This window comes from Schistocerca serialis, chromosome 7 (assembly GCF_023864345.2).
Source record: "Schistocerca serialis cubense isolate TAMUIC-IGC-003099 chromosome 7, iqSchSeri2.2, whole genome shotgun sequence".
NCBI lineage: Eukaryota > Metazoa > Arthropoda > Insecta > Orthoptera > Acrididae > Schistocerca > Schistocerca serialis.
In genome coordinates, this window is record NC_064644.1 from 161,586,477 (window position 1) to 161,600,202 (window position 13,726).

The 13,726-nt window shown below is 40.3% G+C and overlaps 1 protein-coding gene across 1 annotated transcript in view; it reads left to right on the forward strand.

The window, feature by feature from the left end:
- LOC126412395 (sorbitol dehydrogenase-like) overlaps positions 1 to 13,187 on the forward strand; it is a 111,053-nt gene extending 97,866 nt beyond the window's left edge. Inside the window, exon 8 of the mRNA XM_050081973.1 lies at positions 12,456 to 13,187. Within this exon, the coding sequence (XP_049937930.1) occupies positions 12,456 to 12,615 (160 nt within the window). The 3' untranslated portion in view covers positions 12,616 to 13,187. The remainder of the gene's footprint in view (positions 1 to 12,455) is intronic.
- Positions 13,188 to 13,726: the final 539 nt, after the last annotated feature.

Genomic DNA, 13,726 nt, shown 5'->3' on the forward strand with positions numbered 1-13,726 from the left:
TGTCACTTCTGCAATATCATCGTCACATCTGATGCAGTGCATGTGAATACCACTAATTTTGTTTCGCTGTTGACTCGTCGATGAACATACTGAATAAGTGAGGTAATAGAGGCTCCCCCTGCCTTACTCAGCTTCTGATTTATGTTTCCTTTCTTCCAACCATTCACATACAGTTAACGTTTGGATGTACTCAAAATTAATGGCATGTACTTCCAGTCAAGCCTTAATTTGCGAATTGCTTTAAATAATAACAGCTTCCAGCTATACGTATCAGATACTTCTTCTAGGTCAAAAATCCTGTACACATTTATTTCTGTAATTCTAATCTTCATACAAAATCTGGCGTAATGCTAATATTGCTCCTACTGTTCCTTTCCCTGGTCTGAAGCCACATTGATAATTGGCTAAGTTCGAATCTATTTTCTTTTTCGTCCTTTCTTTAACTATTGACAGCAATATTTTTATGCATGTGACAGAAGGGCAGTCTTTTGCATTTGTCCGTAGGTAATAGCTCTTCTTTCTTTAAAGTCGGCTGTTATTATAACCTCTCCATAACATTTAGATATCATAGTAAATAACTTACTTTGTACGGAGTCACAACTGTTCTGTAAGAGCTCTGGTGGGATGTCATCTATACACATTGCTTAATTTGATTTTAACCTGTTTGGTGCAAGGAAGAGGTCTTCTTTCTTATCTATGGTCCCTTATTGTTTTCATGAATTAGTTTTTCCATCTTCAGTATACTCATGTACACTTCCACTTTCAGAAAGACTGTACAGATCTTCAGCATACTCTTACCATTTGTCACTTACATCTTCTATGTCAAATATCAGCTTCCCATTTTAATCTCTCACTATGTTACTCTTGGTGCTCTGTCTTTGTTGAAATAATTTAATCTTTGAACGAGCTTTGTCCTGTTTTCCACATTTAAAATCATCTATTTCTTTGTTAATTTTTCATAGCCACTTTTCTTTCTGTAAACAGCACACTGATGTTACTCTTGTTTTTTACTTCATTATACTGATTAAGGCTTTTCTTTTTTTAGGCTGTTCCTTTTGTCAGTTGAGTTGCAATATTCCTTGGATCATTCAAGGCTTCTAGGTTCTAACTTCCTTATTCCTAATACGTCAGTCGTCTGCACTTGTTATATTCGACTTGATAACATCCATTGTTGCATGCTTCAGTTCCTGCACAACCGCTACATTCTTCAGTTTATACATTGCCCATTCATTTGGATATTTCAGCTGATGCTTCTTAAATCTGATACTGCACTTTGCTGAAACAAGTGTATAATCACAATCTACACTCCTGGAAATGGAAAAAAGAACACATTGACACCGGTGTGTCAGACCCACCATACTTGCTCCGGACACTGCGAGAGGGCTGTACAAGCAATGATCACACTCACGGCACAGCGGACACACCAGGAACCGCGGTGTTGGCCGTCGAATGGCGCTAGCTGCGCAGCATTTGTGCACCGCCGCCGTCAGTGTCAGCCAGTTTGCCGTGGCATACGGAGCTCCATCGCAGTCTTTAACACTGCTAGCATGCCGCAACAGCGTGGACGTGAACCGTATGTGCAGTTGACGCACTTTGAGCGAGGGCGTATAGTGGGCATGCGGGAGGCCGGGTGGACGTACTGCCGAATTGCTCAACACGTGGGGCGTGAGGTCTCCACAGTACATCGATGTTGTCGCCAGTGGTCGGCGGAAGGTGCACGTGCCCGTCGACCTGGGACCGGACCGCAGCGACGCACGGATGCACGCCAAGACCGTAGGATCCTACGCAGTGCCGTAGGGGACCGCACCGCCACTTCCCAGCAAATTAGGGACACTGTTGCTCCTGGGGTATCGGCGAGGACCATTCGCAACCGTCTCCATGAAGCTGGGCTACGGTCCCGCACACCGTTAGGCCGTCTTCCGCTCACGCCCCAACACCGTGCAGCCCGCCTCCAGTGGTGTCGCGACAGGCGTGAATGGAGGGATGAATGGAGACGTGTCGTCTTCAGCGATGAGAGTCGCTTCTGCCTTGGTGCCAATGATGGTCGTATGCATGTTTGGCGCCGTGCAGGTGAGCGCCACAATCAGGACTGCATACGACCGAGGCACACAGGGCCAACACCCGGCATCATGGTGTGGGGAGCGATCCCCTACACTGGCTGTACACCACTGGTGATCGTCGAGGGGACACTGAATAGTGCACGGTACATCCAAACCGTCATCGAACCCATCGTTCTACCATTCCTAGACCGGCAAGGGAACTTGCTGTTCCAACAGGACAATGCACGTCCGCATGTATCCCGTGCTACCCAACGTTCTCTAGAAGGTGTAAGTCAACTACCCTGGCCAGCAAGATCTCCGGATCTGTCCCCCATTGAGCATGTTTGGGACTGGATGAAGCGTCGTCTCACGCGGTCTGCACGTCCAGCACGAACGCTGGTCCAGCTGAGGCGCCAGGTGGAAATGGCATGGCAAGCCGTTCCACAGGACTACATCCAGCATCTCTACGATCGTCTCCATGGGAGAATAGCAGCCTGCATTGCTGCGAAAGGTGAATATACACTGTACTAGTGCCGACATTGTGCATGCTCTGTTGCCTGTGTCTATGTGCCTGTGGTTCTGTCAGTGTGATCATGTGATGTATCTGACCCCAGGAATGTGTCAATAAAGTTTCCCCTTCCTGGGACAATGAATTCACGGTGTTCTTATTTCAATTTCCAGGAGTGTATATTAGCACCATGGTAACTGTGACTACATTTCGTTTGATTCCTTTACCTCTGCTTTACTGTTATATAATCAGTCATATATTTACCGTTGTCACCAGGTGTCTTCCACATGCAGTGTCCTCTCTTTGACGTTTCATAACATGTATTTCTTACAACTATCTGATGTTATTCACGAAATTCTAATAATTTCTCACCTCTTGAATTATTCCCAGTGCGAACTTACTAGTGAAACTGTGTTTCTCTTGTATGTCTATCGATGCATTACAATCTCCCACGAGAATAACATTTTCTTTTGTGTTTATATATTTTATTTATAATTTTCATTAATTGTTCAATGGCGTCATAAACGTTTTCTGTTTCTTCATCGCTACAATTGTTTTTGGTAAATCTGCTTGGATTACTGTTACGTGAACTGCGCTAGCTTTTAAGTTTATCATTAATATCCTATCACTTGCTGATAGGCGCTGACTACATTATGCATGCACTTCTTTGTTAATGCAATAGTTACTATATTCTTCCTTAATGTTGGTTTCCAGTACGACATATTTTCAAACCATCTAATGAGTCACCGTTTCCATCCCATCTTGTTTCATGTAGACCTAAAATATCCCGTTGACACTTCGTCACAACCTTTTTGACTTCATCCAGTTTACCAGGATTTAACAGTGTTCGCACATTCCATGTGATAATGTCAAATTTATCTTTTTCTTCTTCTTCTATGTGAGGATTTCGTTGAAAGACGACTTGAGAAGCCACAGCTGTCCTCCAGCCGTATCTTGGGATCCAAAGCCCACGATCAGTAAGAATACATACATTATTAGATTCTGCCGTGGCTGCTACACATGGGATATCCAGATGGACCTTTAATGTAGTAGTTTCCCGTTGCATTTCACATCTCTATGCCGTTAGCATTGGTGGCTCAGCCATCCTTAGGGATAGCCAATTAATGAAGGGGAAAACCGAAACTACACGTCCTACTGGCGGGGAGCAGGCAACGTTTCAGACAGCTAAGGTAGTTGAGGGACCAGATGTCTCTCAGAATAAGGAGTTGCAACGGTCTCTTTCGAGAGCGGATTAATGGATCTTGCTCTTGGGATATGTGTTTTATACAATCGCTTGCAAATCTTTCGGAGGGTTAAACTTCTAAGTCGTTTCCAGCCCATTCAGGTAACTATTTTTCTTTCTCTCCAAACAATCCAAAACCATTTTCGGAATATGGAAACGAGCACAAGTATACATCAATATACCCATGTTACAGGAAGATCTTCGCCACCAGTTTGTTTTCCGACACTTCTACGTAACATTTATGTCATAATATTCAGTCGCTAACATGCAGTCATAGCACGTTACTGCAATTCACACAAAAATCGACGCATGATATTTGACAGGTAGAATACGCAGATAGCCATGAGGGCACTCTCTCTTTTCGTATTCTAATTGGTTTTCCATGCGACCAAGCAAATAGAAGGTGGAAAACAACAACTGTTAAATTTAACTAAAATGGTAGAAATATATGCACAGCTTAAACGCCTCCATAGCTGGGGTCACTAACCCACGCCTGTGCGGTGGCGTTTGAAATCCTACTGGTGTAAAATTTTCAGTGTCAGTCTTTGGCCGGCAAGAGGAGGAGACGTGGTGACGTAATGTCTTTGCGCCAATGCCCCAGATTATTTTCTAAACCTCTCCGCAGTGTCTCATAAAGTGAGGGCATGTGGCACTGTTGGTGGTAAGCCGTCCGTCGGATGTGGACGTTAAGCTGAGCGGCCCCCTTTGTGTAGGAGTAGTAGGCTATGCGCTGTTATCGGGAATCGCCCTCTTTCTTGCCCACGTACATAACACAAACCCAACACTACACTGTACAAGCACTCATCACGGGTCAGCTCTAGTGTCCGATTCCACTCGTCGTCTTTGACGAGTGACGGTATACCTAAGGCAGAGAGGCTACATAGAGACAATCTTTGAAAGCAACCGATCATCTTCGTAAACAAGAATGTAGCATACAATAAAATTACTTTGCCACAAAACATGTTGCCAAGAATTAAAAGTAACAAAAATAAATAATAACATGAAAAGTTAACATGTCTGAAATAAATTATTATTGTAATTTGTACCAGTAAGAAAAAGCACAGATAACTTTTAAATCCAATTAGAGTATAGGCTCTTGATGAAGTCACAACACAGTGAAATATTGTTAACTTGTAATACGACACATGTAATTATTTAATGATTATTAATTATTATTAATGGGACCTGGATAAACTGAAAGAACCAGAGGTTGTACAGAGTTTCAGGGAGAGCATAAGGGAACAATTGACAGGAATGGGGGAAAGAAATACAGTAGAAGAAGAATGGGTAGCTTTGAGGGATGAAGTAGTGAAGGCAGCAGAGGATCGAGTAGGTAAAAAGACGAGGGCTAGTAGAAATCCTTGGGTAACAGAAGAAATATTGAATTTAATTGATGAAAGGAGAAAATATAAAAATGCAGTAAATGAAGGAGGCAAAAAGGAATACAAACGTCTCAAAAATGAGATCGACAGGAAGTGCAAAATGGCTAAGCAGGGATGGCTAGAGGACAAATGTAAGCATGTAGAGGCTTATCTCACTAGGGGTAAGATAGATACTGCCTACAGGAAAATTAAAGAGACCTTTGGAGATAAGAGACCGACTTGTATGAATATCAAGAGCTCAGGTGGAAACCCGGTTCTAAGCAAAGAAGGGAAAACAGAAAGGTGGAAGGAGTATATAGAGGGTCTATACAAGGGCGATGTACTTGAGGACAATATTATGGAAATGGAAGAGGATGTAGATGAAGATGAAATGGGAGACACGATACTGCGTGAAGAGTTTGACAGAGCACTGAAAGACCTGAGTCGAAACAAAGCCCCGGAGTAGACAACATTCCATTGGAACTAATGACGGCCCTGGGAGAGCCAGTCCTAACAAAACTCTACCATCTGGTGGGCAAGATGTATGAAACAGGCGAAATACCCTCAGAATTCAAGAAGAATATAATAATTCCAATCCCAAAGAAAGCAGGTGTTGACAGATGTGAAAATTACCGAACTATCAGTTTAATAAGTCACAGCTGCAAAATACTAACACGAATTCCTTACAGACGAATGGAAAAACTAATAGAAGCCAACCTCGGGGAAGATCAGTTTGGATTCCGTAGAAACACTGGAACACGTGAGGCAATACTGACCTTACGACTTATCTTAGAAGAAAGATTAAGGAAAGGCAAACCTACGTTTCTAGCATTTGTAGACTTAGAGAAAGCTTTTGACAATGTTGACTGGAATACTCTCTTTCAAATTCTAAAGGTGGCAGGTGTAAAGTACAGGGAGCGAAAGGCTATTTACAATTTGTACAGAAACCAGATGGCAGTTATAAGAGTCGAGGGACATGAAAGGGAAGCAGTGGTTGGGAAGGGAGTAAGACAGGGTTGTAGCCTCTCCCCGATGTTGTTCAATCTGTATATTGAGCAAGCAGTAAAGGAAACAAAAAAAAAAAAAAAAAAATTCGGAGTAGGTATTAAAATCCATGGAGAAGAAATAAAAACTTTGAGGTTCGCCGATGACATTGTAATTCTGTCAGAGACAGCAAAGGACTTGGAAGAGCAGTTGAATGGAATGGACAGTGTCTTGAAAGGAGGATATAAGATGAACAACAACAAAAGCAAAATGAGGATAATGGAATGTAGTCGAATTAAGTCGGGTGATGCTGAGGGAATTAGATTAGGAAATGAGACACTTAAAGTAGTAAAGGAGTTTTGCTATTTGGGGAGCAAAATAACTGATGATGGTCGAAGTAGAGAGGATATAAAATGTAGACTGGCAATGGCAAGGAAAGCGTTTCTGAAGAAGAGAAATTTGTTAACATCGAGTATAGATTTAAGTGTCAGGAAGTCATTTCTGAAAGTATTTGTATGGAGTGTACCCGTGTGTGGAAGTGAAACATGGACGATAAATAGTTTGGACAAGAAGAGAATAGAAGCTTTCGAAATGTGGTGCAACAGATGGGTAGATCACATAACTAATGAGGAAGTATTGAATAGGATTGGGGAGAAGAGAAATTTGTGGCACAACTTGACCAGAAGAAGGGATCGGTTGGTAGGACATGTTCTGAGGCATCAAGGGATCACCAATTTAGTACTGGAGGGCAGCGTGGAGGGTAAAAATCGTAGAGGGAGACCAAGAGATGAATACACTAAGCAGATTCAGAAGATGTAGGTTGCAGTAGGTACTGGGAGATGAATAAGCTTGCACAGGATCGAGTAGCATGGAGAGCTGCATCAAACCAGTCTCAGGACTGAAGACCACAACAACAACAACATTATTAAATCTAACGGGATTAGTACACTAGTATCGAAAATTCACAAAAAGTAGAGTCTCACAAACAATGGAATCGGTAACTACAATTGACCTGTACAAGTTAATTCTAGTTACCGATTCCAACCTTTCCTCGGTTCGTTATTTAATTTGTTTTAACAACAAGTGTGTGCGCTGAAGTGTTACAGAATTTCTATATATGGTATTACTCTCTTCACTGCTACGAAAAAGATAAAAATTTGCAAGCTGTACCTACAACATTCGTTACATTCTCGTAGCAGTTCTGAGATCAGTAAGAAATACAGAAATCCGTCCAAAATCATGAACCATCGAATAGTTTGAATCGATAATTAGACTTGACGTCCTATATAGGCCAGTTCTAGTTACCGATTCCAGCCATTCGATATTCATTATCTAGATAGATTTTTTTTCAGTACGTGTGTGCAGTAAACGGTAGGCTAGTAAGATTTCTGCACTTGTAATTGCTCTCTGAACTATTTGTCACTAATACTGGAATCGGTAACTAGAACTCACCTATATAGAAGACTAGTTCTAGTTACGGATTCCAGTTTTTGTTATACAGTAGTTTTAGAGAGCAATTACAAAAGTAGAAATGCTATTAAGTTTCATTGCAAACTACCCCTGGAAAAATTAGTTACGTATGAATCATGGAGCGGTTGGTAACTGAATTTACCTACGTAAATTAATTCTAGTTGTCGATTCCAACATTCGTCATTTTTTTTGTAGATATTTTCTTTTAGAATTTATTGTGTCGGTTTCTCCACATTTTATGCTACTGTTTCGTATTTGTTGTCATTCATTTCATCCTCCAGTTTTCTCTTACACTTTAGTTTCTCCCGCCAAAAACTGCAACTTTCCTGCACGTCTACCGTTAGATTCAGTAACTAATAATAAAATTAACGCTATTTTCAGCAGGTGTGTGCACTAAAATGTAGGCTAATAGGATTTATGCACTTGTAATTGCCACGCGCTTTGCTGTAAATCAATTTAAAGGTTCTCTGTGCTTTTCTGCTCTCATAAGTTACGAGAATACTTCTTACTAGACATGAAAATTTGTTTTTAATTCTTGTTCTTAATTATTTCCGTTATCTTTAATTCATTTCGATGTAATTCACGACTAAGTAAATAACTGCGTGAAATGTGATGGTAATTTTATCGAATTCTACATTCGTTTGTTCACGAGTATGATCCGTTGCTTTCGTAGATTGCCTGTACGTGGCGTCTTTGCCTTAGGTATGACGTCATTGCTCAAAGCCGACGCGTGGAATCTGACACTAGAATTTATCCCTCATCACAGTCATCCACACGACACAGACACACACTTTTATTTACATTAAGACACCTTCATTTGACTATATTGTTCTTTATTTAATTACGACCCAGGTTTCGGCCTTTTATGCCATTTTCATGAAATTGAGTTTATCCCTTCAAAATGGCATAAAAGGCTGACACCTGGGTCGTAATATAGTCAAATGGCGGTGTGTCTATTTAACAATTATTGTATGACTGTTTCTCAGCAACATAAAAAAAACGTACATACTTAATACTTCCTAACAGATCGGAGGAATGCAACGGCAATCACCTCTACGACGATGCAGGATTCCTTCATATGTTCCCATACACTTATTTTCTCATTATGGTTCTTCTGCTATTCACATTTCAAGTAAACTTATGAGCACATGAGGGTTAGTTAATAACTTTTAAAAACACTAACTTATATAATCCGTAAATCTGCTGGATGATTTGGTAGCTTATAGAATCACTGAAGTGACCTGAAATTCATCGAATTTGTAATCTTGACTCACATACTTGGTTTTCTGACTTCATAACTAGTGTTCCAAAGCTTACTTTAAACAAATGGCTCTGAGCACTATGGGACTTAACTTCTGAGGTCATTAGTCCCCTAGAACTTAGAACTACTTAAACCTAACTAACCTAAGGACATCACACACACCCATGCCCGATGCAGGATTTGAACCTGCGACAGCAGCGGTCGCGCGGTTCCGGCCTGTAGCGCCTAGAACCGTTCGGCCACCCAGGCCGGCTTACTTTAAACAGATATCAGCAATAAACTTGCAGCACACTGCTCCACTACTCTGTTGCTTAGCACATTACGCAACTCAGGAAGATTTTTTTGTTACACTGCCTTCCATCAGTATCGTTGCTAGACCAGTGATGAAGGGATTTTGCGTGATGCGAGTTCCGCAAGAGCAAGTCTGTCACCTCAGTGCGTCGTAAATTTTGGGACCCATTTAACAAGGCTCCACCTGGCAGACAGTCCATATACGAGTGGGAATAGCACTTTAAGAGAGCAGAAGTCTTTGTAAAGACAAGACCAGGAGGCTGCAGTCAACATGATGGAACTGTCTGAACGAATGAAGAAAACATTCCCTAGCAATCTTCAAACGTCAGTATCCAGTGGCAGTCGCGACCCAGGTATTCTGAAGTCGACTGTTTTGAAGAGTGCTGAGAAAAAGCCTGCGAATGAAACCGTATCGGATTCAGCTGCTCCAAGTCATTACACATGGCGAGAAACATTGCATTGATAAGCGGTTGCGGGCTCACTCTTGCACGATTTGATCACGCAAAATGCCTTTTCCGTTGGTCTAGCAGCCGTGTTGCTGGAGATCACTGCGACAAAAAAAAATCCTTGAGTTGTTGTTTCCATGCATATAATCATATAAGACCTTGCTTCAATGGAAATATGTTTTCCAATTACTTGAAAGTGTCAAGAGCGTTTTGAATACCCTTGTAATATCTGTTATCAGTAAGGTCTCCTATTTTCTTGTAGCCTCATGTATCATAGTAAGTTCAGCTTGTGGACAGCAGTTTGCAGTTTATTGTCATTATTATATACAGTTAACTGGTCGTCAGCGAACGAACAAATGCCGGCCTCTGTGGCCGAGCGGTTCTAGGTGTTTCAGTTTGGACCCACGAGACCGCTACGGTCGCAGGTTTGAATGCTGCCTCGGGAATGGATGTGTGTGATGTCCTTAGGTTAGTTAGGTGTAAGTAGTTCTAAGTTCTAGGGGACTGATAACCTCAGATGTTAACTCCCATAGCGCTCAGAGCCATTTGAATTTGAACGAACAAATGTTTAATATATACGTATACTAAAAAAAAACTGCACGACCGCCGCTACGGTCGCAGGTTCGAATCCTGCCTCGGGCATGGATGTGTGTGATGTCCTTAGGTTAGTTAGGTTCAAGTAGTTCTAAGTTCTAGGGGACTGATGATCGCAGTAGTTAAGTCCCATAGTGCTCAGAGCCATTATATTATATACTAAAAAAAGTCCGGACGACAGACTACACCCTGACGTATATGGATTTTATAAGATTGTTTAACCAGTTTTGATCAATTATACGTATTTTTAGAATGGTAACGACTGACAGAGATGCCATATATTAACTAATGGTCCGCAGCTCGTGGTCGTGCGGTAGCGTTCTCGCTTCCCGCGCCCGAGTTCCGGGTTCGATTCCCGGCGGGGTCAGGGATTTTCTCTGCCTCGTGATGACCGTAGATGTTAAGTCCCATGGTGCTCTGAGCCATTTGAACAATTTTTGAACTAACTAATGGGATCCCCAAAAAGGCACAGTTCCCTTAGTCTGAATGATGATGGAGCTCTATTATAAAATTTACCGGTCGAATAAACATCGTTCATTGCTGATCATTCATCCACGGAACAGTAGTTTTAATACGTAAGAATCTTACTTCCTCTGTATTTTCTTTAGTGGTACTGTTTCCATATTTTCCGAATGTTTTAAAATTTTAATGTTATGTTCGCTGTTACGTGTAAAATACTTAAATTACTGGCTATTTATGAAAATCTGATCCACTCAGTATTGATGATGCACACTAATATTTATTTTGTAATTAATTGCGAACCGTATTTAGGCTATCCTCAGGCAACTTAACACTAACAAGATAGCCCACAGAACATCAGCGGAATAGAATGCATAGATCACTTTTCCAAAGACATGTGACTTTTATGATTACATATCCGTAAAAAAAATAAAAGACTGTTGAAATACACAAAAATTACGAACAAATAAACTGTACATAACGTTCCAAGATTGAAAGTATGAGAATGTGCTGGCCAAACTAGTGCACAACCAAGTACTGGCGCAGACTACCACCTTACATGGACAAAGTAATGTTGTTGTATGTGAAGAATAGGCAGAAAGCAGAGAGGGCAGAGGAGAGGAAAAAGTCAATGGAATGTGGGCGTGGAACAGCTGCAATGTTTGCAACAAGTATATTACCCTACAATGAGAAAATAATAAACGAACTATTACTCAGTCGGTATTTTATCCAGTTAACGTACTGGCCTGCGCCAGTGCTCACTTGTGTACTGTTTTTGGCTGGACACTTTTATACTTTTGATTTTCAAATATAATGTGAAATTCATTTGTTCATAGGTTTTTCTGTTTATATCATTATGCATGTGCGTTTTTTATGTTTAGTCCTGCCTGCCTTGAAAGACGAGTGCCAGTTTATAACGAACTATAAAATAAGTATTATCGTGGGAAATAAATACTGTTTATTTCAGATTTTTATGTCTCTGTATTCCTCCAAGTTTTGACGAAATATTCCATAAATGTTATAGGCTATTTTTGTGATTAATGTTGCAACAAATATCTCACCTAACTTCGAAATATTCATTTGCATGATACTGTAACTCAACTGCCTTCTCGTGGGATTAAATACTTAAATATTTCAGGCCTATTTTCAGTACACTATGTGGAACATGTTTAGTGCTTATATGGGTGTATAAAATTACATAAGAATAATATCAATTTTTTACGGAATGGACACCATGGAAAACAAAGCTCACATTCCTTCTTCATTTGTTTCACAATTTTCGAAATGATTTTCGAGCAAATGTATCTTAACAGTGACACATTTGTTAAGTCGTTTAGACTAATGTTATAATCAACAATTATAAATACCTCTTAGCTGAAACAGAACTTGATTTGAAAAATTTGGTCATGTTCGTACAGTGATGAAAACAGTGACTCAGTGAGGGGAGGAAAAAACGACGCAACATTCTCAAAATTGCAATCTCTGTTATCCTACCCACTGTGGCAACGGCCTACTCTTCATGTTTCCGCGGAGTAATTACAGAAAGAATAATAATTCTTGCTCACTATACTTAAGCACAGAACATACAGTTTCTTCATCACTAGAAATAAAAGAAGAACAAGTCTTCAGTATAAATCTGCTTGTAAACAACGAATTTATTATAGATCAATGCGAAATGGCGACAATATTTTTTGTGTGCGCTAGATCAATACATGTAATGTTGACTGAGCAAAAATATATTTCTGCGATACAGTTTTTAAATTCTTCCATTACTTACATATTTTTTTGTGTTTTTGCAGATATCCCATGGCCTTAGAGCTTGTCGCATCGGGGAAAACAAATGTCAAAGGTCTGATTACACATAACTTCAGCATGAAGGACACCTTGAAAGCCTTCTCAACTGCTGTTTCTGGGGAAGGAAATCCTATCAAAATCATGATCCATTGCAACAAAGATTAGGACAATATCTCAGCATTCAAAGTCTACAATCTAATTTTATGGAAAACTTAGTATTACTTATGGACATGAAACATTATGAGTTACTGACCTTAAGAGTTCGTCATGTACTGCATCGTCATTTGTGATTATAGTTTTTGATTCCTTGAATATCGTGTCGTGCTGTTGAAGATATTTTCTGATTGCTTACAATTTGCAGTGTTACTTCCCCAGTACGGGCTAACATCTAATGGAACAAACGCCACGGTATCGAAGAGGCTTTTAAAGAATAAGCTAGAATTAATGTCTCATTAAATGATGTAATGTTGTACGTTCGCAGATACCAAGTTCTGTATCCAGATTAGAGAGATGCATGTATTGGATACAGAACACTGGGTCTGTGAATGTACGATGATACGCCATTGGACAGAAATATGTAACGCCTTTGCACGTTGATAATCTCATGCTCTTGTGTGGTTCATGACATACTGACAAACGGAAGCTTGCAATGTATTTTTTGTGGTGTTCCATGATAATATCAACGGATTCAGATTAGCTAATTCCCAATGAATTAAAGTATTTGTTACAAATAAAAAGCGGCTTGATGCAAGAACAACTTCTTTGGTGATTGAAATAAACACTTCTGACAATCGTTTGAAGTAATATGTCGAGACAAGCAGCTGAGTTTCTCTGTAAAATCAAATACCAGACAAAACGCGGAGATATTAATCATACAAGAAGTTGAAATTTACAGCAATAATGATAAAAATAAACTATTCCGGAAGAAAACAACAAGACCGGACAAACAGGACGGTAAAAAGAGTATAAAAAATAATTTTTCAGAACATGCGAACGGTTGAAACAGGGTTCCAAATCTCGTACCTAACGGTCACAACAGTCACAGAGACGGATCTTCTAACCCTTAGACCAGACGATCAGACAAAAGAACACTCTAATTTTAGTAGTGTACCATATTTAGGTGCACTATCCGAAAAAACAGGCACGAGACGTAACAAACATCGTTCCAGCGTATTTTACTTCCTCCGACCTAGGTAGAAAATTCAAACGTAAGGAAAAAATGTGGTAAATAAATGTAATGACCTGGGTGTATACTCCATTGTATGCAATTGTAGGG